General features: G+C 41.8%; 1 protein-coding gene across 4 annotated transcripts in view; it reads left to right on the top strand.

Moving 5' to 3' along the window:
* The window catches only part of SEMA3A (semaphorin 3A), a 428,574-nt gene that overhangs the window by 309,730 nt on the left and 94,727 nt on the right, over nucleotides 1-24,117 (top strand). For all 4 annotated transcript variants that reach the window (XM_069228709.1, XM_069228710.1, XM_069228707.1 and 1 more), the window contains one exon: nucleotides 14,108-14,327. In XM_069228709.1, the coding sequence (XP_069084810.1) occupies nucleotides 14,108-14,327 (220 nt within the window). The remainder of the gene's footprint in view (nucleotides 1-14,107; nucleotides 14,328-24,117) is intronic.

Raw genomic sequence — 24,117 nt, 5'->3', positions numbered from 1 at the left:
CTTAAATCTAATAAACATTGGCTATATGTTGTGGGCCAATCTTTTACTAGTGTTAGCTCCTTTTTATTAGTTTTTTTGAACTCCCAGTTCACCACTACTACAGCAAAACAGTCTCTGGACTCTGTGGAGATACTTTCCTGGCCTTTCTTTGTTGAAAGGAGAGCTTTCATCTTAGCAATTGAAAGCCACTGTGGCAAGCAATCGCTTGTAGTGTGACTCCCATGGTGGGTCATCCCATAATTCTCTAGTCTCTATCAAGTGTTCAATATCATCTATCTCAAGAGAACCAAATCTAGGCCACCTCCTGTTATTCCCCTTTTATTCCCAGGCTAGTACACAGAAAGGTGTTACATATGCCAGACAATTTGTATCTACTACAACCTGAGCTGCATGGCTATCTGTGGTAATTTAGAACCTTTCTCTCCTGTCAGCAGTTTAAACAGCTTTTTAGTCTTTTTTAACATTCGAGGGCTTACCACAACCATTACATTTCCTTTAGACTTGCTGCTACCCATTGTACCCTTCCCTCACAATTTTACACCCTGAAAGATAAACACAACAGTTATATCCTGCAAATAAATTGCTATGCAGTGGTGGATAGGGAGAGAGACATAGCGAAACATCAAGAACTGTTGACAACTTAGAGATACCACATAAACTTTTGTAATTCTCTAATGCAGTAATGCACTACTTTACATATAATTGAAAAAAATATTGCAATGAAACATAGTGGCACATTACACTTAATCAACAAATAATTCAAATACAGCCATTGATCAATGACAGATTATTTGTTTATGCACATTTCAAAATCATTTCCCTGTGCTCCTGAGCAGTTGATAATCAAATGCTTCACCAGGTTTTTTTTTCTTTTTTCTGTGGCTCCCTTAAAATGAAATACATTTTTCCTCTGGCTCAGGCTCTCCTGCATGGGTTTACGACAGCCCCAAAGGCATCAGCCGCTATCAATTTCATTTATTGATAATGATAAAATCTCACAGTTTTCGCCTCAGTGCCCTGTTTAATTGACAGCTATATTTGCATTTATACCTCAATCACCAGTTTTACTACCAGCTATATTCCAAGCGTTGAAAGGCCACGATGGCAAGGTATTTAGCTCATTTACTTGTGGTGACATATAAAGCAGTTCTGATGGCATTTGTTAGGGAAACTACTTTTCGAACCCTCCTCAGAGGGATGCAAAGAAAACTCAAACACCAGGCAAGGCTCCAGAACAGATAAAATGTTTGTTGAGGTACCAATGTTTATTCGCAGGCCAAGGCAGAAAGCAGATGCCTTTGAAACAAGCTTTTTCTGCCCTGAGTCATTCTTTTTGGGCTTTTATATATGTTATAAAGCGCTGTCACAGCAAAACTCCGAAGGGGGACATAGTCCAAACAAGAGCAAGCCTATAAAATATAGAGATGCTGCATATACACAAACTACCAAATCACTGAGTAAAATTATACATAATGCAGTGTGGGTAAAAAACAAAAAAGGCAGACTATTTGTGGGCAAAAGTAAGCTATGACCTTGCTGGTGGGTTGGCCTGATGGGCTGAACTTAATGTGTGAGGCAGATCTAAACTTAATATGACTTGGAGAGGTTTGTTTGCACGGCTGGTGAAGATGTCATAGAGGTCAGTGGGGATGCCTTGGTGCAGAGCTGAAATAGTAATTTGAAGGAGGGGAACCACTCTGTGAAGAAGAGGGAGGTACGGGGCACATGAGCAAGCAGCTTTGTCAGGGACAGGAATAGATAGCTTAGTGGGTTTCAGATAAGGCAGGAGAGAATTGGAACTTATGTATGATATCTATGTGGTACATACATATGTATATATATACTTTTTTCTCAACAGTAGGTGCTGATTAATATGGGAATGGTTTTCTGTACTGCATTCTGAGCCTCTCCTTATAGGTATGTCTTGGGTCATATATTCGCTAGAGGAATGCTGTGTTTATGAAATGCTCAAATGTACTTTGAATGGCTTTTTTTCTGTGTTTTATCATTTGTTGCTTTTCGGTTCATATCCTTGTATTGATAATTGGTGAAGATCGCCTTTGTGAATATTGATGGCCACTGGTTCCGATTCATGACATTACTAGATCTGACTCAAGTTGTGCCTGCTCAGAAGACAAAAACACAGATTAAACATTTGAGAGCGTAAAAAAATATTGTCAGATGTCATACGGAAATCTCTTGAGTAAATAAACTCTTAGTTTAAAAATATTTCAACATGTTTGGATTTTATCAAAGTTACATTAAAATTCAAATTGATCGTGTTTTTTGGGGCTTCCCGCCAGATCTGAAGTTTCATTCTTCTATGTTTGCATGTCAAAGGTTTTTGGCTTAGCTGCAAACATAATGATGTATCTTCAGTGTCAGGTTCTGTTTGTCAGTAATAAAAAGGTATGCCTGCATATGTGTGTTCAATGACAATCATTTTTTTTCACTCACAGCACTCTAATGGTAGAATTACCCATAACACATTGACAGCAGTATGCTATGACACAGCATTATTACGCTTCCTTGTGTAAAAAGTATTGTGCAAAGGGAGTGGCATAGTTTCAAATTGGAATATGCAGAGTATACAGTCACAAGGAAGTGTGACAAGAGGGAAAACATTGCACAGCTGAGCCTATTGATGTACCGTCTGTCTCTGTGTATAGTGGTGTCATTTTTGTGGTTTTCACGATTGGATTCCTTTCCCACGTGCAGTGTTTAATGGAGCATTATAGCCTAGTTCATGTGCAGTCAGCAGTGGCAGCGGGTTAGTTTGGCAGGGAGGAGGTCAGTCAGGTGAACAATGCACACATATATAGTCACGCACACCCATGCATTCACAAACACACACACACACATCCATTCACAAAACTCACAACAAATTCATACAGTTATACAAAGATATATGTGCCAAACATTCAAAAACATACAACTTACCTTCTGTGCAGCTCCCAGGTGCGGATAGCCTCTGAGGTCCCTGGAGAGTTGGGACTTCTGCCTTTACTCATGGACTGACCTTTAGTCCTGCACTTGTCACAGAGTGGGATGGGGTCTATGAGACTTTCTGATCTCACCTCACTCTGTGACGAGGGTGTCACTGCTTGACACTTGGCCCTGGGCCCTTCAGGGCTTAAAACTGAAGTGCCTAGGACCAGGGAAATCAGTGACACTCCCCTTGTCACAAGAGGGAACACCTTGAAGCACTTTTGCTAGGCTGAGGAGGTCATACCCATAGGGCTGTGGCACCCTCAGCCTGACAAAGTTCAGATCAGGCAGCCAGGAGCCTGTGCATTTAGCACATGTCCAGCTCCTAGCTGCCTGACCTGAACAAGAAGAGTGTCTGTCAGGCTGACCTTTGATCAGACTGTAGATATGCAAAGCAGTGACAGATTTAAAATATATAGCAGTACAGTCTGGAGACTGAAGTGTGCCAGTAATTCAAGTCATCATAAAATGACACATAAAATAGTAACAGTCACAATACAAAGAAAACAGATTGATGCAATCAGATGTTCCATAAAGAAGCTCCCCCTTTCTCATCTAACCATAGACTAAGACAAAGACTTTAAAGGGGTTTTCTAAAGGGGAAGCATAAAAGGTGTCAGCAATACGTTTGAGCCTCAGTAGGAGTTCAAAGGGAAAGAAAGAGTCCTCACCATAAAGCTTTATACTCAGGAAACCCAGAAGAGAAAGAGAGAGATCTGCTCCCTTGCAAAGTCAGGAGAAGTACACCTGGTAGTTTTCAAAACATCCATATGTCATTGTCGAGTTGTTGGTTGACTGGGGTGTGAGCCGTAGTCAAACAGCAATCGCAGTCCTTGTCAGGGTAAGTGTCAGTCAGACCCTAAAGTAACCACTGCTTACCTATGCTAGCTTCGCATAGAACAGTCAGGCTTAACTTGGCTTCAGTGTGTAATGTATTTATGCAACACTTCAAACATTAAAACAGTGAAACCACCAAACAAAAAGATACCACACCAAGTTAAAAAAGATATATATGACTTTGAAAAATAAAACAAGAGGAAAACAACAAAACTCAAATAAGTAGAGCTTAATGTATTGATTTTTAAAGGTTTTAAGTAAAAAAAGCTCTAGGAAGCGTAAAACGCTAAAATGGGTTATCTGGTCAAGCTCAGGCCAACTGCAATGGAGGGCGGCTGGTTAGAGGGACCCAGTTAGGCTCACTGAACCAAAGCACCTTAATCTGAGGTTGTGGAGCATTGCATGTGTTTGGGTAAAAGATGCGCTATGAAGCAGAGGTGATGCACAGGTTTCGAGATGCGGCGGAGCTGCTGAGCGAGTTCCTGATGTGTCAAGGATCCTGCTGACGGTGCTTGCAATGTGAAGACCGGTGTTGAGGATGTGATGCCCAGTTGTGACTTTGATGAGTGGGGAAGCTGTGATGCGAAGTTTCACCATCGTCGCTGAGGCCGTCATCAACCGGGATCTGAGGAGCTTGCGCTGGGAAAAGCATCACACAGTGGCATTTCCAAAGGTGATGCGTGGGGTCTGATCCATGCAGCAGTGGCGATGCATTGGTTCCGCAGAGGATACATTGGTTCTACAAAAGATACATTGGTTCCGCTTGAGCATAACACCTTAGATCCATGTCCAAGGGTCCAGGACTGGGGTGGCACCACTTGGTAGGACAGACTCATAGATGAGTCCAGATGCTGAAGCAGTTTTTTTTGCGAGTCTTATGTCCCTCAGACTTCAGATCAAGAGGCCAGCCAGCTAACCCTTGTAGTCAGTCTGGGTTTTGGGATGGAGAGATGCAGGTCCTTCTCACTCTCAGGCAAGGGGTCAGCAGATCAGCACAACAAAGCAGGTGACCTCCAGAGTAGCAGTCCAGCGGAGTTGCAGTCCTTCAGCAGCACAGCAGTGTTTCTTCCTGGTCCAACTGAAGTTGTGGTGACAGAGGTACAGTTCTTATACCAGTTGTGCCTTTGAAGTAGGGGAGGCTGCACAGAGACGTCTTTGAAGTGCACAGAGTCCCGCAGATCCTGCATTGGCTCCAGACTTACTAAAAGGGATGGTGCAGCCCTTTGTGTCTGGACAGGACACTGCCTATTTTGGTGTGAGGATGTGCCCAGCAACCCCATCCCATCCTGCCAGATTGGCCCTTCAAGTCACATTTAAGCTCCCATTGTGTGTAGCTATCTAGGAGGAATACACCAAGCCCAACTGTCACCCACGCCAGACATGTGATCAGAGACAGGAAGCAGGCACCAAATGGCTAAAGTAAAAAAATGCAAACTTTCTAAAAGTGACATTTTCATAATTACAATTTAAAATCTGATTCTTCACCATAAGTTATGATTTTAAATTGCAATTCCAGATACACATTCCAGAGACACCAAAACTCGAAAGGTCTACCACTTCCAAATTGTGAATTACACTTATAAAATGTAATAATGTTATTCTATGGGAGAGATCAGTAGTGGGTTGAATGATTGGCCACTCATGGTAGAACCTTGCATAGCTGAACAACGTGGCTGGAACAACGACCACGCCTTTACCTCGTTTGCCTTTACCATGCATGCCTTTACAATTAATTTCATTGTAAAAGCATGCCTAGTAAAGGTATATGTGCTTAACACATGCGTAGTTCAGCTATACAACCCTTCCCCTTAGATTAAAAATCTACCCTGACCTCCCCACCCACCCTGAGGCTTAAAACTACCCCCCAAAACCCATCTAAAAAAAAGCATACGTTCCTCCCCTCCCTAAGCCCTGAAACACTTCCCACTGCAAAAAAAAGTACCCTGACCCCCCAAAACCCTAGGCCTTGAAAAAAAACTACCCCAAGGGCCTGACCCTCCCCTAGGCCTAAAACCTTCCCCCAAACAAAAAGCAAAATAACTTTACCCCCCAAAAGCCTGTCCCCAGACCCTCCCAGTTCTGAGACCTAAAACTTTCCCCATCCCTAAAAACTAAAGTACCTCAAACCCCCAACTCAACTTGAGGCCTAAAACTTCCTCCCAAAACTACCCCTTCCCTTTAGCCCTCCACCCCTACTCTGTCCTAAAAACTATCCCAGCCTGACCCACTCTAAGACCTAATACCAACACCTTAAAAAAACAACCCTGACCCCCCTAAACCTGCCCATTCCCCCAGCCCTCCAAATCCACTCTGTCCTTAAGAATACCCCCACCTACCCCCAACCCACCCAGCCCCACTTATCTAGCCGCCACGTCCCTCTCCCCATTGTCTACCTGAACCATGCACATGCATGGTATCTTAACAACACATTTGCACTGTTCAGGCACATGCGTGTTTCAGGGCAAGCGTGGTAAAGCTTGAGTTGTTACGGCCTGCGTGTCTCTGGCTGAGTTTTAAAGGTCGTTTCCCACAGTAGTGAAAAATGACTTTGGTATTTTTTCACTACCAGGACATGTAAACATTAAAAGTATATATCCTACCATTTACATATATTGCACTCTTTCTTCTGAGCTGTCCAGGGCCTAATGTAGGGTTGACTCACCTGTATGAAAAAAAAAGCTTTCGACTTGGTAAAACATTTTGTTTGCCAAGCCAACATGGCAGTGTAAAACTGCACACACAGGCTCTGTAGTGGCAGTTCTGATACAAGGTTAGAGGGCTAGTTAAGTCGATGGCACAGTCTGTGCTGCAGGACCACTAATAGCATTTAAATTACTGGCACTTTACTAGGGGCTTATAGGTAAATTAAGTACGCCAAATGGGTGTAATTCAGTGTCATCTTGTTTTATAGAAAGAACAGAAGCACTTTAGCACTGGTTAGCAGGGATAAAGTGTGCAGACTCCTAAGGCCAGCAAAAATGAAGTCAGCAAAAACAGGAGGTTTGAAGGCAAAGCGTAAGTAGAAACCATGCCATGGATGTAGTGGAGTTGACATACATATATAAGTTTCCATCACCACACAGTCAGGTACACATCTGTTGGCCTTGAATGTTGCATCCTTCTGTTACACCTTGAACAGGAGGCTTTCTCTCACCATCATCGCTTCACGTTCATTGCTAACTTTCATTGTCCAGGACTCATTATCAGCTGTCTAATACATAACAATAATCCTTTCAATAGCTTACAAAACACAATATCACACCTGCAGAGGAGATAAATCAGCATACTGGAAACATTAAAGATAACATTCTCAGCTAAGGCCTAATGTCACGCTAAGTTAAGTCAAGAATGAAAACAGATGGATACTCAGTACTATATCAGTAGGAAGCATGCAATCATTATTAAACATGAATATGGGAATGAATATGTTTAAATCAGTCTATTGATCAACCTAATACACTGAAATGTGAATTCTTAGTGGAAGTAATGGTTACATTCTATTAATTCATTTAAGTGTACCACACCTGTTAATGAAGTTAAACCACACGTTCAATATAAATGCTGTAAATAGGCATATAAATGAATATACATGATGTGTACAGGGTGGAACTTACAATTATACTGCTCCAGCAGTGATGTTCTAAATGCTCTTAAAGGACCATGGTGTATGTTGTAGAAACTGCCATCATGGCATGGAAAGTTAAATGTCACCTTTGGACAGCAGCACTTATTTTGCCATCCAGTAATGTGGCAAAGAAAACATGGCTTCAGATCTACCATATTAGCTCAACTGCCGCAGTTTAAACCTGCAGCTCAACCTTTTCAAATAGCAAATTTACAGGAACTAACTCCCTTTTAAATATTAGTAAGTAATTCCTATTTAGCCATTGTAATCCACGAGGTAAAGTGGATGGTATTAAAAATGATGGCATGTAGAAAATTAAGGTTAGCATGTCCCTACAGTGATGAGGCCTAAAAAACATTTTTTTCTGTAGGCAGCCTGGTTGCCCTTTGTGAAAAAAACAGACTGCAAATTAAAATACTAATACTGACAACTCAGGAAAGGGGGCAGCTAAAAAAGAATTAAGATTAAGATTTTTAATAACTATTGAGGGAAAGTAACTTTTAGATAGTTACTCTTTAACTGCATCAGCTTCCTGGATGCTAATTTGCATTAACTCTTCAGTTACAGCTAGCCAGTGCTTAGCCTTGGATGAGGTGCGCATGATATGTGAAATTTCATCCAGGAGCACACAATAGGCTGAAATGAAAAGGCAGATTTGAATCGTCTAAGCTCAATACAATATGCAGGATGGGGTTTGTGCCCCTCCTGCTGACACCTCGGCGTCAAGTTCTGCATCACACATCTGTATGTAGCACATGTAAAAGTTTTTCATGAGTGAAAGGGAGTAAACATGATGTTAGGACAATTCCTGTTCATTGCCTGCCTATTTGTTGAAGGATCCTGCTTTTGTCCTACTATACCTCTATTTCTGGGTTTGTTGTGACTACAAGGCCTGCTTCACACTGGAGTTTAGTGTTACCTGTAAGTGATGATAAGATTATCATAATACACTCCCCACACACATACCCATCCCTCAGAGCCCATGTTTAGTATGACTAAAGTCTTTCCACAATTTGAAAATGCCCTGACACAGGGAATTTGTGACCTGTTTAGTAAAGCAAACAGGGACTGCTGCAAAATAAGATAGGTCAGAGTCTAGGAACCTTTACTCCATTTGTCAGAGAGAAACTAGGAGTGGCCACAGACCAGTGAGCCCTAAAAACCTTGGACCCTCTGCTAGCCTTCCTCACAACATTGCTGGACGTGTGAAAGAATTCCAGGTAGACTGAACCTGCTGCACCTGGCATCTGTGAATTTTGAGAAGGACCTGAGAAGGTTGAACCCTCTTCCACTTGAAATCCAAGGACAGAGAGATCCCCAGGAACATAAAGACAACATTACTGTAAAGAATCTCAGCTGACCAGTGGTAACTGTATCTGGAACAGACTTTGCTGTTGCCCTATGTCTGAAACCCTGCAAGTCTGTAAGTGTTTCCCCTGAGGTCCTGGTGGTCCTGGTAAGTGTACACATATGGGTATTTGAGCACTAAAAGAATATTGGGATTTTTTTCCAAACTTTTTGCTCCAGACCTTCAACAACAATGAAAAGTGTCCAACTGGCAGTTTCATGGCGTTCAATTGAATTTCAGGTTTCTCTAGTGTAAATGAGAGTTTTTCCTCAGAAAATGACACATGACAATGTCAAATTAAGACTTATAAATCTTTTGAACTCCTCTACTTCCATGTCCTATTGGTGCCAATCTACTTGGTGTATCAAACCCATGCTCAATTGTAGTCAGTCTCAAATTGAGCATGGGTCATGCTCTACCCTGACCATTGACTATCAATGATGCTTTACATTCACTCAAATGTTTAAAAACTCATATCTCTGGTTTGGCTTACTGGTTTTATTTCCTTTTGGCTTCAGTTTACTTAATACATTTCTGTGTATGTTTATTAATTGGAGTCTGAGTTTTATCATGTTGCGTTTTTAACTGTTTTGGTACTTCTAAATGATCAACATAATCTCTGTGCCATAGCTACCAGTGATTGTGTTTAGTTTACATTACTGAAATCTTTGACTGGATCTAAGATAGTAATATTATTACATGGCCTGGACAGCAATCCACTCCAACTAATAACCCACTTTCTTACATCACTGAATACTTTCAGAATACCTTTTACATGTGTTCATTTTATAGGATGGTTCATTCACACTCACTCACTGCTTCCTCATTTGAAGATTACAGCTGAGGAGTTAATATATCAATATACATTGAAGCACACATTCCAACATGTACTTTCAATAAAAACTCACCATACCATTCATTTGTATACCTATAGTCTATCAGTTTGTCTCAAAATTGATCTTCATGAGGCCCTATGTGTGCCACAAGTTAAAAAATGTATATAAAAATCTTAATTTGCCTCCCTGAGCCAACGTTCAATATTTATTTTAGCAAAGTAGTCTTAATATGACATTTTCTTCAGAAGAGTCTAACAGAAGAGCATGCTGTTTATTAATGTGCTTATTTATTTTATTTATGCATTAATTTATTACACACTCTATTGTACCTGACCCTCTCTGTAGGGTCCACCCAAACATTTTGCCTTCACTCCCTTCCTTTCCTGAATCTGTTTGTGTTGGTTGTTAGGATCACTGCTGTCTGGTGGCAATGCGGTTAGGCTCTCTCTCTCTATCACATGTTAAAATTGGCCTACACCAGATTAGTGCATTCAATTTATGTATATGCCCCTAATATATGGTAACCAGGGCCTGTAATTAAATGCTGTTAGTGGGCCTGCAACGCCCACTGTGCTACCCACACAAGTAGCACTTCAAAACATGTATCAGACCTGCACTACAGCCTGTAGAACAATTTTAAATTGCCACTTTGGCATGGAAAATAAGCTTTTTGTCAGGCCTAAACCTTCCTTTTTATTACATATGCCACTGCTAAGGTAGGCCCTAAAGGCTATAGGATAGGGTACATTTTACTTAAGTAGTTGGTCCTATGTGTTTAAGTTTTACATATCCTGGTAGTGAAAACCTGGTAGAATCATTTTTCACTTCTGTGAGGCCTATCTTTCCCACTGACTAACATGGGTTACCTTTTACATTTATTAAATTATTACTTGGGATCGGGAGCAGGTAGAGATTTGGTGTTAACACACAAATGAATTGTAATGTAAAATCATATTTAATGGTGAAGCTGGATTTTAAGTTGCAATTCTTGAAAATGCCACTTTTAGAATCTTGACATTTTTTTTGTCCTAATCATGTGTGCCTTCTGCCAGTATCCTGGGTCATGTGACCTTGAATAGCTCTGCTGTTGGGGTTTGTGTATTTCTGCCAAACAGTGACACAAAAGGAACTAGATGTAGACATGATGAGCCATTCTTCCAGAATTGGCTAGGGGTGAAAATGTCAGTGCCCACTTCCACTTCAATGGGTTTGCCATCAGCACACACATAGGGCCCTGGCACCAGCATTTTGTCACCCCAGTCTTCTTGGATCCTTTACAGGAGAAGGGGAGAATGCTCAAGAACCAGGTGGGGTATGACAGGGAGTCCCCCGTACTCAAAGGTTGGCCCCATGTATACATATTTGACCTCCAGAACCACTCATCATTACACTCCTGGGGCTGTAGACATTACAGAAGAAAGACTGCCCCAGAGGACTGCCCTGCTGCTAACAGAGGACTGTCCTACTGTTTGAGGACTGTATTGTCCCCCAGAAGGTGCCCTGCTGGTTGAGGATTGCCATGCTCTCTGAGAAGGAAGATTGGATTTACTTCCTGCATCCCAGGCTACCCTCAGTGACTCCAAGGGTCAGTTGGCTGACCTCCTGTCTGGGCTCCAAGGACACAACAAGCTCCAGAGGCCTCCCTGCAATTGCTGCACTGCACCTGCCTCAACTTGCAACTGAACCTGCCTGAGACTTGTAGGCCTCAGCTAGAGTGAGTTTGTGATCCCCAAGAGGTACTTCCCCGTGTCCTGGATCGTTTGTTGCCATCCGTTGAGCTCTTCCTGTGGAAAAAGGTGAAATCCTGAATTTTATGAGTTCTTTCTGACCGCAAACAGGCATGCTTCTTCGACTGCCAACAAGAAGTTCTGATGAACTTGATTCTTCATGCTAAAGCGATCACCAGCAATGACCATCAATTGCAAGATCTGCACCTCATGCTACAGCAACGGCAGCCTGCGGTGACTGCCAATGCAAAGCTCCACCAACAGCCGTCTGTAATTCCCAGCTGGCTCCTCACACTACAACAACAACAAACAATACTGCCCCTCCACTGTGAATGGAACTCTTCACGCTGTGCTTTGAGAACATAACTTTTTCATTGGGACCAATCTGTCCATGTGTTCCTGTTCACACTCCATCATGGTCAGACAGTACTTGTGACTTTTCCCCATTCTTGCACGACCAGAAAACTGCAAGTGGCACTTTGTGCTTTTAGGTCCTATATCTACCTACCAATTTGAAATTCAAAATCTCTGGTTCTACCATAAGGATGTATTTAGTTCTGGTATCATTTCATTTATTAAAACGTACCCTATTTTTCTAAATTGGTTTGGGATTTTTCTTTTATTGTGTGTTTACTTTATTGCTGTTTGTATGTTACATAAATATTTTACACGTTGCATCTAAGTTAAACCTAACTGCTTTGTGGCAAGCTACAAAGAGAGTTAAGAACAGGCTGATTTAAATACTTTTGGGGTTCACCCTTACAAGGATTGCGGTGGTTGCCGAAGTGGGGCTCCCACCCCTCTCAACTAGAACCCAATATTTTACAGTAAGAGCTTATTCAAAGTGAGTATTAGAAAGCAAAGATGATGTAGGCATCAAAGGGATGGGCACTGCAGAGGGAATTAAACAAGTCAGATGCTGACCATGATGTGATGCTGATTGGAAGCAGCCAAGACCTAGCACACAACTAGTTACCTTCAAATAGACATCCCTGAGATGTGACTTAATTTTGCACAGCAGTCTTTGTTTCAGGGCTAATTACAGCTATGACATTATATAGAATTATAGATGGGTACCAATGAATAACTGCGATGTTTTTCAAGGAGGTGTTCTCAGTGACATACATTGTCCATCAAGAGCAGAGCTTGAGGTGTCCATAATGTAAGTCAGAACCTTGAGATGAAAAACAACTGTCATTGACTTCTTACCCAGCTATAATTTTATATTAAGTATAGTTCCCCCAAAAACTCATCTGTGCCTGCTTTAAGTTGCTACACAGGGGCAGAGGATTAATGGGGGCATACATGACATCTGAAATGTAAAAAAAAAAAAAAATTGGCCTCATGACACCCAACCCCCACCGTCCTCTCTGCCTTCCTTTCCCTCCGTTTCAAAAGCTTGCTTGCCACTTCCGCTCTAATAGGCCATCAAAGTGTGCAGTCAGAGCAGCCTGGGACAGAGCAGCAATGGGTAACAGACTTAGATACCCACTGTAGATGTGTCACAGCAGTGGATTACTAAGTTCAGAACCTTGTTATTTATGCTAAAGGCTATCTACGAGGGTTATACATAACAAAATCAAAGGCCCAGAAATATCAAAAGGTATGCAACTCTAGAGTATATATGTGGATATTTGTTAAGCATAATAGAGTGCAGTATAGGGCCAGAGGTCAACTTTATGATCCAAGGTCATGTATAACGTGAGGGACTAGTCATTAAAGGTTGGGTGGCTTTTAAAGGTGACAAGATATAGGCCCTCATTCTGACCTTGGCGGGCGGCGGAGGCCGCCCGCCAAAGTCCCGCCGTCAGGTTACCGTTCCGCGGTCGAAAGACCGCGGCGGTAATTCTGACTTTCCCGCTGGGCTGGCGGGCGGTCGCCTTCAGACCGCCCGCCAGCCCAGCGGGAAAGAGGCTTCCACGATGAAGCCGGCTCGGAATCGAGCCGGCGGAGTGGAAGCTGTGCGACGGGTGCAGTTGCACCCGTCGCGTATTTCACTGTCTGCGCAGCAGACAGTGAAATACATGTAGGGGCCCTCTTACGGGGGCCCCTGCAATGCCCATGCCAGTGGCATGGGCACTGCAGGGGCCCCCAGGGGCCCCGCGACCCCCCCTACCGCCATCCGGATCTGGATGGCGGTAGGGGGGGTCGGAATCCCCGCGGCGGTGCAGCAAGCTGCGCCGCCGTGGAGGATTCAATGGGGCGGCGGTACACTGGCGGGAGCCCGCCAGTGGTGCCGGTCCGACCGCGGCTTTACCGCCGCGGTCGGAATCCCCATTGGAGCACCGCCGGCCTGTCGGCGGTGCTCCCGCGGTCCTCCGCCCTGGCGGTCTTTGACCGCCAGGGTCAGAATGAGGGCCATAGTGTTCTTAGAATTGGTGGGTTTTCCTTGCCTATAACTTCAAACAGCATGGTTAGAAGCAATGAAATCTGAAGCCAAACAAAATGTTCAGACACATATGTTTCTTTTATTAACTAGTTTATCATTTCCACTCTTTGAGACTACACTGTGTGTTTGTACCTGAGAAAAGGAGTGTCCATTTTCCACTCAGAAGTTCACATAGTTTCAGATTCATTGTATGAAATTTGTGGCTGTCCTAAACTGGGCAAGTAACCGGCTTCTCTAGAGCTATGATGGGCACCACTTCGCTAGATTATAAGGAAGAATCTTCTTTGAATCGTGATAACCTTGAAGTTTCTAATATGTCATTTGCTCATTGTATTTTATTTTATTGTATTTTTATAGTGTCCAAGTAAAACATTTGGAGTCTTTGACTCTACAAAGGACCTTCCTGATGAAGTTATAATGTTTGCAAGGAGCCACCCCGCCATGTACAATGCTGTTTACCCCATCAACAACCGCCCAATCATCATCAAAACGGATGTGGACTATCAGTTCACACAGCTGGTTGTGGATCGAGTGGACGCTGAAGATGGCCAGTATGACGTCATGTTTATTGGTACAGGTAAGATAGCATTGCAAACCACCCGCTTTTCTTATAGCGACACACTGTCCCTCTTTCAAAATTAAACACAATGCTGGGCACCAATAGGGCACCCACTAAATATTTACACCACGGCTTACCGTAATTACCAGGCGCCCAGTATGCACCCATTTCCTGTTTACCCACCTCAGAATGAACGATGCCGGGCTACAGTATGGTGTTTTCGCCTTTTAAAGGTGCGCAGGCTTCGAGTGTGCGCTATTTGCCTGCAATATTTGCACCAGGCTTTATATGGCTAACATATAGGTACAAATTTGTGCCTGGTTTATAACCTGAGCACAAATGGGAGTGGGTGTCCCATTCAGGATTGAGACTGATATAGGACCGGGGCCAATGAGTGAGTATAAATCGATCTGGGACCTAGGACATCATCCAGCAAGCCATGTGCATATCAAGAAGCTAGAGAGGATTTATTCTGTGCACAATCGTACTGACAAGCTGGGACGGCGGAGGACTGTGTATGTCTCTTACACTCCAAGGGTGATACTATTTCTGAATGGCACCAACTACAAATCTGCCATGTGGTGCTTAGGGTCAGTTTTCAGATTCCACAGCGATAAATCCCTGGGCTCCGCTCATGCTGATGCCTGACATAAATCACCAGGAAAATGATCACTGTGTTGAAGCCTCGTACACTAATATTTTACATGTGTGGCAAAGTTCCGCACTAGTTCAAACCGAGGACATGAGAAAATTAAGAATAACAATTTGAACGAATTATTCAAGATGGTGTTAGAATAGCACATTTATGTATCATCCCTGGAATCAAAATGTTCAGATTGTATATGGTACGATTCTTTGAACTGTTTTTTATGGCTTCCTCATGCGAAAACGCAACTTAAACAAAATATTTTAATCGTTTCCAGAAAGGAATGTGTAACGAAAAGAAATCGCAGATTTCAAATTTATAATATACACACAAATTAAATATATATTTGTATATACTGAAAAAAAACAAAGGTTACATGGAAATTATAGTTAGGAAATAGAATTAAAGAAAACATAGAAATTCACTTAATTACAGGGATTTATGGTTAGGATATGAATTTACTTGCACAAGACAATTCAGCAGTTATAGTTATGGTTAGCTCAAGTAACTATAACTTGTGACCTAAGGTAACAATAACTCGCGCCCTCGCCATGCACAGTTTTCTGCTAAATAATTTTACTGAAAATGTTACATTGATATTATCAATTATGTTATCAAAGATGTCATGAGTGATGTAATATGTGTGGTAATTAGCGGTGCATGGCAAGGGCACGAGTTATAGTTACCTTAGGGCATGAGTTATAGTTACTTGAGCTAACCATAACTATAACTGCTGAATTTCTATGGTTTCGTGCAAATAAATTCAGATCCTAACTATAACGTCCCTGTAACCTTTGGTTTTTTAAGCAAATTGCTATATTTTTTTATTCTGTTTCCTATGTATAATATCCCTGTAACCTTTAATTTTTTTTCAGTGAATTTCTATGGTTTCCTTACCGTAAAGTAATTTTAATTACTTTACGTTAATGCAACTACCGATGTTCTTGGCCTTCGGCCATGTGCGGCGTCGGTTGGCTGCATGGGGCCTACCCATCTAACCACCCAACCCTGCACCATGTACAGCCTTTCGCCATGTGCATGGGATTGGCACGCAGGGCCTGGCCTGCGGCCAACTCAACTACAACCACCCAACCCTGCATGCATAAGTCTCAGAGTGAGTCTGTGAGTGTGTGCATGAGTACCTCAGTGGGTCTGTCATTTGGTGCATGGGTTTCTGGGTAGGTATGTGAGTGGGTGCAGGGACTCTGAGTGGATGTGTGAGTGAATGCATGACTCTATGAGGGGGTTTGTGAGTGGATACATGACTGTTTGAGTGGGTCTGCGAGTAGGTGTGTGAGTGTCTGAGTGGGCCTGTGATTGGATGCATGAGTATCTGAGTGGGTCTGTGAACGGGTGCGTAAGATTTTGAGTGGTTCTGTGAGTGGGTGCGTGAGTGTCTGAGTGGGCCTGTTAATGAGTGAGTTTGGGAGTGGGTCTGTGAGTGGGTGTATGAGTCTTTATGTGGGTCTGTGAGTGGATGCATGAGTGTCTGAGTGGGTGTATGAATGGGCGTGAGTCTCTGAGCGAGTGTGTAAGTGGGTGCATAAGTCTCTGAGTGGGTGTGTGAGTGGGCACATGAGTCTCTGAGTACATCTATGAGGGAATGAATTTGTTTCTGAATGAGTCTATGGAAGTTTTTTAAAATGTTTTTGGCATTATTTGTGAATTTGTTGCGATGGAACATGGTGTCCCTGCTGACGGTTGCGATGAATTCGTGAATATTGCATGTTTGCAAAAAAAAACAGTTTTTTAGAGATATTATACTCCTCAGTGGTCCCTCAAAGACCCCTATATGCCAAACACACCATCAGGGTACCTCTACCCTGAACCCCTATTCTACTATTGATTTTAATTTTCAGCCCCGGGATCATGTCACGTTACATAAAATGGCAGCTGCAACTTTCTGCTCAGGTTGCGGACAACCAATCACGGCATTCATATTGACACGCATATTTGCAAATTTGCTGCAATAATTGTTTGTGACAAAAGATCCACGGCCCTAGATATGCAAATTACTTTGGTGTAATCCCATCCAGTGGTTTGGGCTGTAGTCATCTTCAAAACTCCTATGGGAATTAACATGGGAACTGCACTTTTTTTGACCTCCCACCCTTTTTATCAGCCCCCACTTGACAGAGCACCCCAAAACTTTCCCCATGCAACAAACATCATTGGCACTTTTTTTGGAAAATTTCATGAAGATTCATTAAACTACCCCAAAGATATAGACATGTCAAAAATTTATATATACAAATACTGGCATGGAGAGAGTGATACGTAAACACTTGAACTGTAAAAGTCGATTCACAGCATATGTGATTGAATGTCCTTGTGGGTTGAAATATGTTGGCAGTACCATATGTGAGACTAAAAAGCGAATTTTAGAACATATTCGAGCAACTATCAATATAGATAGGAGCTATGCAACAGCGAGACATATGGAACAGAAACATGATAGCAAGTGGGAACTCATGACATTCTATGTAATTGATCAGGTACTAAAATCAGAACGCGGTGGTGACAGAGAAAAGAAATTGCGTCAACTAGAATCCAGACATATACTTGATATCCGATCTCTCACCCTGCTACGTTTAAACCAGGATGAGGAGTTATTTGTACACCTATAAGAGTTGTCATAGGTCATAAGATGTTGCCATTCATTTATTTTATGTCATTTCCACCAATTGATAAGATGCTTTCTTTCCCGTTGTCATTTGTCAGATAGACATACAATTTTGGTGCTATCAATATAAATTGACTGAAGGAATAATACCCAAACATTAATTTTCTTCCATCAGAGGTGCAGGATTTAGCGAGGGCCTTGTTTAAAAGAAACTTTGGGGATTGTGCTATTGTAGGTAACATGCAATACATGAATATGAATCCAATGTGAATATAAATTAAAAACTAATGAGGGCCCCTATATTTTGTTAACACACCTCAGAAATTGTTTTGAAGTCTCCATTAGTCGCTGAAACAAGATTTTATGACATATATTTAAAAATAATTTGATTGAATGAAATGCTATAAACTACATATACCAGAATGCAATGTGGAACTCAGTGAAAAACACCTTGGATTGTAGTCAAAACACTGTTACAATTTGGTAAATATGTATGTAGAAAAACGTTTAATTTTTCTTTGTTAAAGTATATATATTTAGTGATGTTATGGAGTAACTCTTGATAAGTGGTGTAACTTGAGTATTTTTTCTGTTACTTTGGAGTACTTTATTTTAAGCGCCGAAATTAGCACACAGGAAACACCTGTGAACAAGGTCTGGTGAGACCGAAACGCGTCAGGGAATTCCTGTTTGTTTGTTTATGATCTCACTAATGTATTAAAAGTTAAGGTATTTTTGGCACAACGACAGAGTGCGGTTTTCTCTTGCTAAAACAGAAAGAGAATCTTGTTTTTTGAAAATATGGTTGTCCTGCCTCAAACCAGCACCACTGGAGAATTAAGTGCGCCGTAACACGCAGATCAGGACATCTTTTCTTATATATATATATATATATATATATATATATATATATATATATATATATATATACCTTTTGAGTCAGCTGTACCCTAAACCCCATTGCCTCAAAGTCAATAATGTGTGAAGTTGGGCGTCATTCAAACTTACATAGTTTTTGTTCAAACTTTGCAAGTTTCAGGAAGTGCTAAATATTGCAAGCTTCGTATACTTTAAAAAGAAGGGACCAGCATCAACCGACATCAGCAATAACAGGCAATCATTACCGATCTGCAAGAGGCAATGGGTCGATGAGTGCTCCCCAGTAGCTGTCTTCATGGTACCCTCAGCCCAGCATTTTCCCTGCTCCACCTCCTCCCCATTCACCATTCTATTCTCTGCTAACCCCACTTCTTCCCCAGTAAACTTTCTTTCTCCTTAGCCACCCTAACTGTCTTCAGCACTTGGAACACCTCAGCTCAAACCATGCTCCCCTGCCTTATTCCTGCCATGCCTGTAATTCCACGTTTAGCTGCTGATGCCTGGTTGGGGCATCCTTCTGCCGGAAGTCAGCAGAAAGTGGCAAAATGATATGAAGATACTGGTGATTAGTTTTCTGCTGTGCTTACTGATGGTATTCAGAATCTGTGTATTGGTACAAATTCCAGGCACAACTCTTTACCATCTGATCAGTGCAAGTTGCATGGAAATGAAAAGGCAGAGCTTTACTGGGATTCAAACTTGAGACTTGGATGCTGAACACTAATTTCTGCAGCAACTACCATAACCCACCAAGGTATCAAAATTAAGTAGTACACATTTACATCCTGAAATATGGTGTGAGATTGAACCCATCTAAATAAGAAGAGACCAGAGACGAAGATGGTATGAACTGTTGTCTCTCAAGATGACATCACCATAGTTAAATGTTTCACCTTCCGACAGCCGTTATTAGCATGCATGTGTAAATCTGATATATAAACCAAAAATGCACAATTACAGGTCGCACATATGAAATACGTACAGTTCTTACCAAACAGTATGAGCTAAGATACCAATAGTTTCTACATGTTTTATTCATTAAACTGTAGTAAGCTTCGCTTACTGTGTTACATAAAGAGGTATTTCTAAAACGAGGTACGTACTTGTTTAAGCAAAAGAGGACATTCCCTGTATTTTTCCTTGATGATATTTTATTTATGTTTATGTTCCACTTTTTCATAAAGTTGCCTGAAGGCGTCTGCTGTACGGGCTTGCAGGTAGAAACCTGATAGTCTTGTTATACAGGAAAGGTTTCCTGAGGAAAAACATTGTCTCAAAGATCCATTCTAAGCATATCTTGAATGCATCACCTGAGGTGTCGTTGGGCGCAGTTGAAGTATATCTGTCAGTAAAGTGAATTAATACCAGTCATCTTATCTCTTAGCTTTGGTTTGAACCAGCGCCTATTGATCTTGCAAGAGTGGGTTAATTCAATTTGTGTGAAATTGTTTGAAATAGGACTCTGCCCTACTTGAGCGGAAACTTTGAAAAAGTTTAACCCGTCATCGGAGGTCAAACAGAAGCGGGAATAGTTTTCACACATTTCACCTCTGACCTTCAATAATTCTGGGGCTGTAAAGCTTCTAAATACGCGGACGGCTACAGTAAAGGTGCGTGTATGTGCAGGATATTAGGTCTGTCTTTGCACTGAAAAGGTTTACGGTTACCACGTCTGCCTCACCTCCTGGTTATTGTATCTTTGTGTTAATAAAGTCAGACAGCTTGCAATAAGGCCCTTGCAGTGGGGTAATGCAGAATAATGTGCCTGTCAAGCAGAATGGGGCGAGTGACACACACTCCCATACCTCACATGCATTCACGACTTTGGGCTGTGTGAGCCCCCTGAACGGACGGTTCCTGCACCGCGGGGGCTGCAGGCCCTTCAAAAAAAACATAACAGAAAGCGAATCATCAGAGGCACACATTTGATAGCTGTCCTGCACGAGTTTTCAGAGTTTACACGTTCGCAGTGATGGAAGAAAGCTGTTTTAGTATTAAGTGCCAAAACTTGACCTATTGTGGCAACAATTTGTTAACAAAAAAAAAATATATATATATCAATGTTCTTGGCCATTACCAGGACAGGTGTCATCGTGTAGCTTGTTCACTCATTGAATATATTCTGACTTTTTTCTTACAACATCTCTCCTCGTCAACACGCAGGAGCTAGTGCTATGTAATGCTGCAGTATACAATTATCAAAACATAAATACAATACAAATATATTCAAAAGTAGATATGAAGTCGTTACTCTCTTAGACTGCCGATAGCTTGGGGGCAAAGGAGGAAGATGTAAGCCCAGATTCCTTTCACCTGACACCACATCTGCCTCCTCGTGCCACTCTTAACCCTTTCACTGCTGAACTGTTTTCCACTTTACAGTCTAGTTAATCGAGGAATGCCTCTGCAGTGCAGGCGTTCGCTGCAGCCTGAGGGTCAGCACACTAATAACCTCCATCAACATTCCTAAGACTGCTGGGAGCTCTTAGTGTGCTACCATCATTCATCTTTAGACACTGTCAGGAATGGATGGCTCAGTGGTTTGGAAATGCCTTCCTCCCCTAAGTCACCGGTTAAAATACAGGCTGGAAGTGACTGAAGGTCACTAGCTTTTCATACGATTTGCATGTTAGATGGGAAAAGAATTAGTGATTCCTTCCATTTGTAATCCGATTCAAGGTGTCAGTGGGTCGGTGGTCACACTATGGGGCAGATTTAAGAGCCCCTAGTGCCTCCTTGCGCCACATTGGCATAATTTTTCATTTACGCTAATGTGGCCCTATGAGACGAAAATCGCCACGCCAAAGTGGTGAAGTGCATGCATTGTGTTACTTTGTAACCCTTTGCACTACATTATGCCTCCACAAGCCATAATGTATGCAAAGGGGGCATTCCCCAATAAGGGGGGCCGAAAATCTAGGAGATTTCTTTGCATCATTTTTTTCCTCACTTTTAACGCCTGCTCAGAGGAGACGTTCAAAGGAGGAACAACATTGTTTACAATGGGCATCAATGGGCTTTGCAGGGTTAGTGTCAAAATACTGCAGAGCTCCAAACTAGCATAAAAAATTCTGACACTAGTTCCCTAACTACCACCATGGTGCACCATATATTAAATATGGCACGGTGCACACATGGTGGCGTAGAGGGTGCTAAGGGGCACAAGAAAAGTTTTCTTAAATTAGGGCCCACGTAATCATCATCATCCTTTAATTTTGTAAATTATTCTGTGAAAGTTATAAAATGCAATCCCAGCCACTGTGTTGGAAGAGTAATCAGCAAAGTACTTATATAGATGTGGGCATTAGCTCAGATGGTCATTTAAGTAAGCAATAGGGTGGCAAGGATGTTACAGACTATCACAACAATTTACATGGTATACTGAACAGTAAATGGGTATGTTTGTTTGCTGAGACAATGGGATAGGTATTGAGTTGTATTGAGAAGTGAAGGGTCTTGAATTATTTATGGAAGTTTAAATCAAAATTAGTTTGCTCCTTTTTTTTTTTTTTTTTCACTTTGGGTATTTTCAAGACCATATGACTGTGGTGCACATTTTCTCGAAGAGAGAAAGTGTGTTTCGTTTGTACGCATGTATTTATAGATGATTCATGCATACTACAACTTGATGCATGCTGAGACGTTGAGCTTGTGTGGGTTTCTGAGAGTGAAGGTCATATGCTGGTATTTGTGTTCACCCATAATCAGGTGAGCTGCTGTAGGAAGAGTGGCTTTAGTGGGATGAATGTAGTGCTCTATGGCAGGACTTTGCCACAATCAAAGTCATAGAGATCAACAAGTTAACTATAGTGTTCAAAGGAATGATGTTATTCAAACACTCATTGTCCAACTTTGGAAAAACTCACTGATGCCAAAATGAAAACACAAAGGTTTGTCAACACACACACACACCTGTACTGCATGTGCTACCTAAGGGTGGATACAAGTGTACTAAATATTTCAAACTTTTGAAAATATTTACATCCATTGTTACATTTGACAGAGGAGTGCTCTGAATCATTGATTATTCATGTGGACATACCAACATAGGCAAAAAGACATAGTGAGAGCAGTAGTCAGACATAAAGGCAACCGGACTAGAACCAACCTGTGCAACAGATCAGATGACTGAGTCTGAATAAATGGTACTTTGTCTTGTGTTTGTGTAAATGGGTGGGAATGGTACTGAACATTATGATTGTTCATGTGCATTGGCAGAAGTGACAGTTTTTGTTTGTTAGTAGTCTCTTTGTGAGCACGTCTTGTGTGGGAAATATCACTGATGCTGAAATGCTAGTTCAATGATGTTTAATCAAAGCGGTTAGCCTGCAGTTATATAGTAAATTGATCTACATTATTTATTATTTGATAAATGGTGTCTATTGATGCACAAAGGAGTTAGGTGAGTACGAAGAATGCTGTAAATTGGCAGACCTTTTCCCCACAAAACCTACAGTTCCCTGCTCTATTAAGAGCCGTGAAACTGTTGAGTTACTGTGGGTGGTAACCCCTGACTCAGCAGTCTGTCCTCCACAGGAACCTGGGTCACAATGATGGTCATACCACACTATTTAGGCTCCCTTCACTTATTTTCCTTGCCTGTTCTTCCCATGCACAGCATGGCAGACAGGGCAGGGAAAATTATAAATGGCCCAACATACTGGGTTCCAATAGGAGACATCTAGGGGCTTATTTACATCCCCTTGCTCCACTGGTGTGTCACTTTTTCTCATACAAAAAGTGACACAAAGGTGGTGCAAGGGGCTTGCAAATAAGCTCCACAGTGTTTTGATTACCCACCTCCTTCCTGTTAGTGCACCTTCAGAGGGTGAATGTGCTTGCTTTGTTATTCAGCCTATACATGTGAAGCTCTGAGGGTTTTTCTTTTTTATAGGGCATGTTTATCCAATGTCTTTCTAGCAGCACTGATGATGTCACCCTTTCTCCTCTCTGATCCCAGTGTTAATGATTTTCAGTTCTACCTAATAAAGAAAGATGATTATAAATCCACTGAAAGCACTTTCTCAGTACCACCAGTGACTAAATACTATCATATATTCTAAAACTGAGCAAAAACGAAATAGAAATCGTTATGTTTGGGGGAGAAATTTCTATCTCTTCACTCCTGCAACCCAAAGACCCAAGCAACTCTCTCTGCAGACCCCATGGTCAGAAACTTGGGGTTACTTTTAAAAAATGATCAATGCTCACTCACATGTCCTCCAACCATGTTCCAGTTCTGCAAAACCGTATGCAGAGTCCTTTCCTCGCTGGACCCTTTCCAAAATACGTGATCACCTTAACATTCTTCTCAAATACTTTTAACTATGGAAGTGGGATTGACCTAGACATTTCTCCCTAACTCCCATGCAATGTACTGCACATCTACAACACAGCTGCTTTCCTCCTTCTCCAACTTTATGTCTGTAGTTGCTACATTTCGGTGGGAAGAACTTGAGAGCCTTTTGGGCAATGCAAATGGTGTCCCAAGCATTTAGTCTACCTTCCCCAATGGCAGACTAACTCAATGGCATCTATCTGCCACTCTTTGGGTCTTATCATGCACCTTAAAGGTCGCTTAGAGCTTACATAGATCTTAATTACTGGAAGAACTTTCTTAGAATTCGCTATCTTCCTATAGGAGGATGATCAGTTATTTC

Source organism: Pleurodeles waltl, chromosome 4_1, assembly GCF_031143425.1.
Source record: "Pleurodeles waltl isolate 20211129_DDA chromosome 4_1, aPleWal1.hap1.20221129, whole genome shotgun sequence".
Classification (NCBI taxonomy): domain Eukaryota; kingdom Metazoa; phylum Chordata; class Amphibia; order Caudata; family Salamandridae; genus Pleurodeles; species Pleurodeles waltl.
The sequence above is the reverse complement of the archived record's forward strand: the minus strand, read 5'-3'. Positions and strand labels throughout refer to the sequence as shown.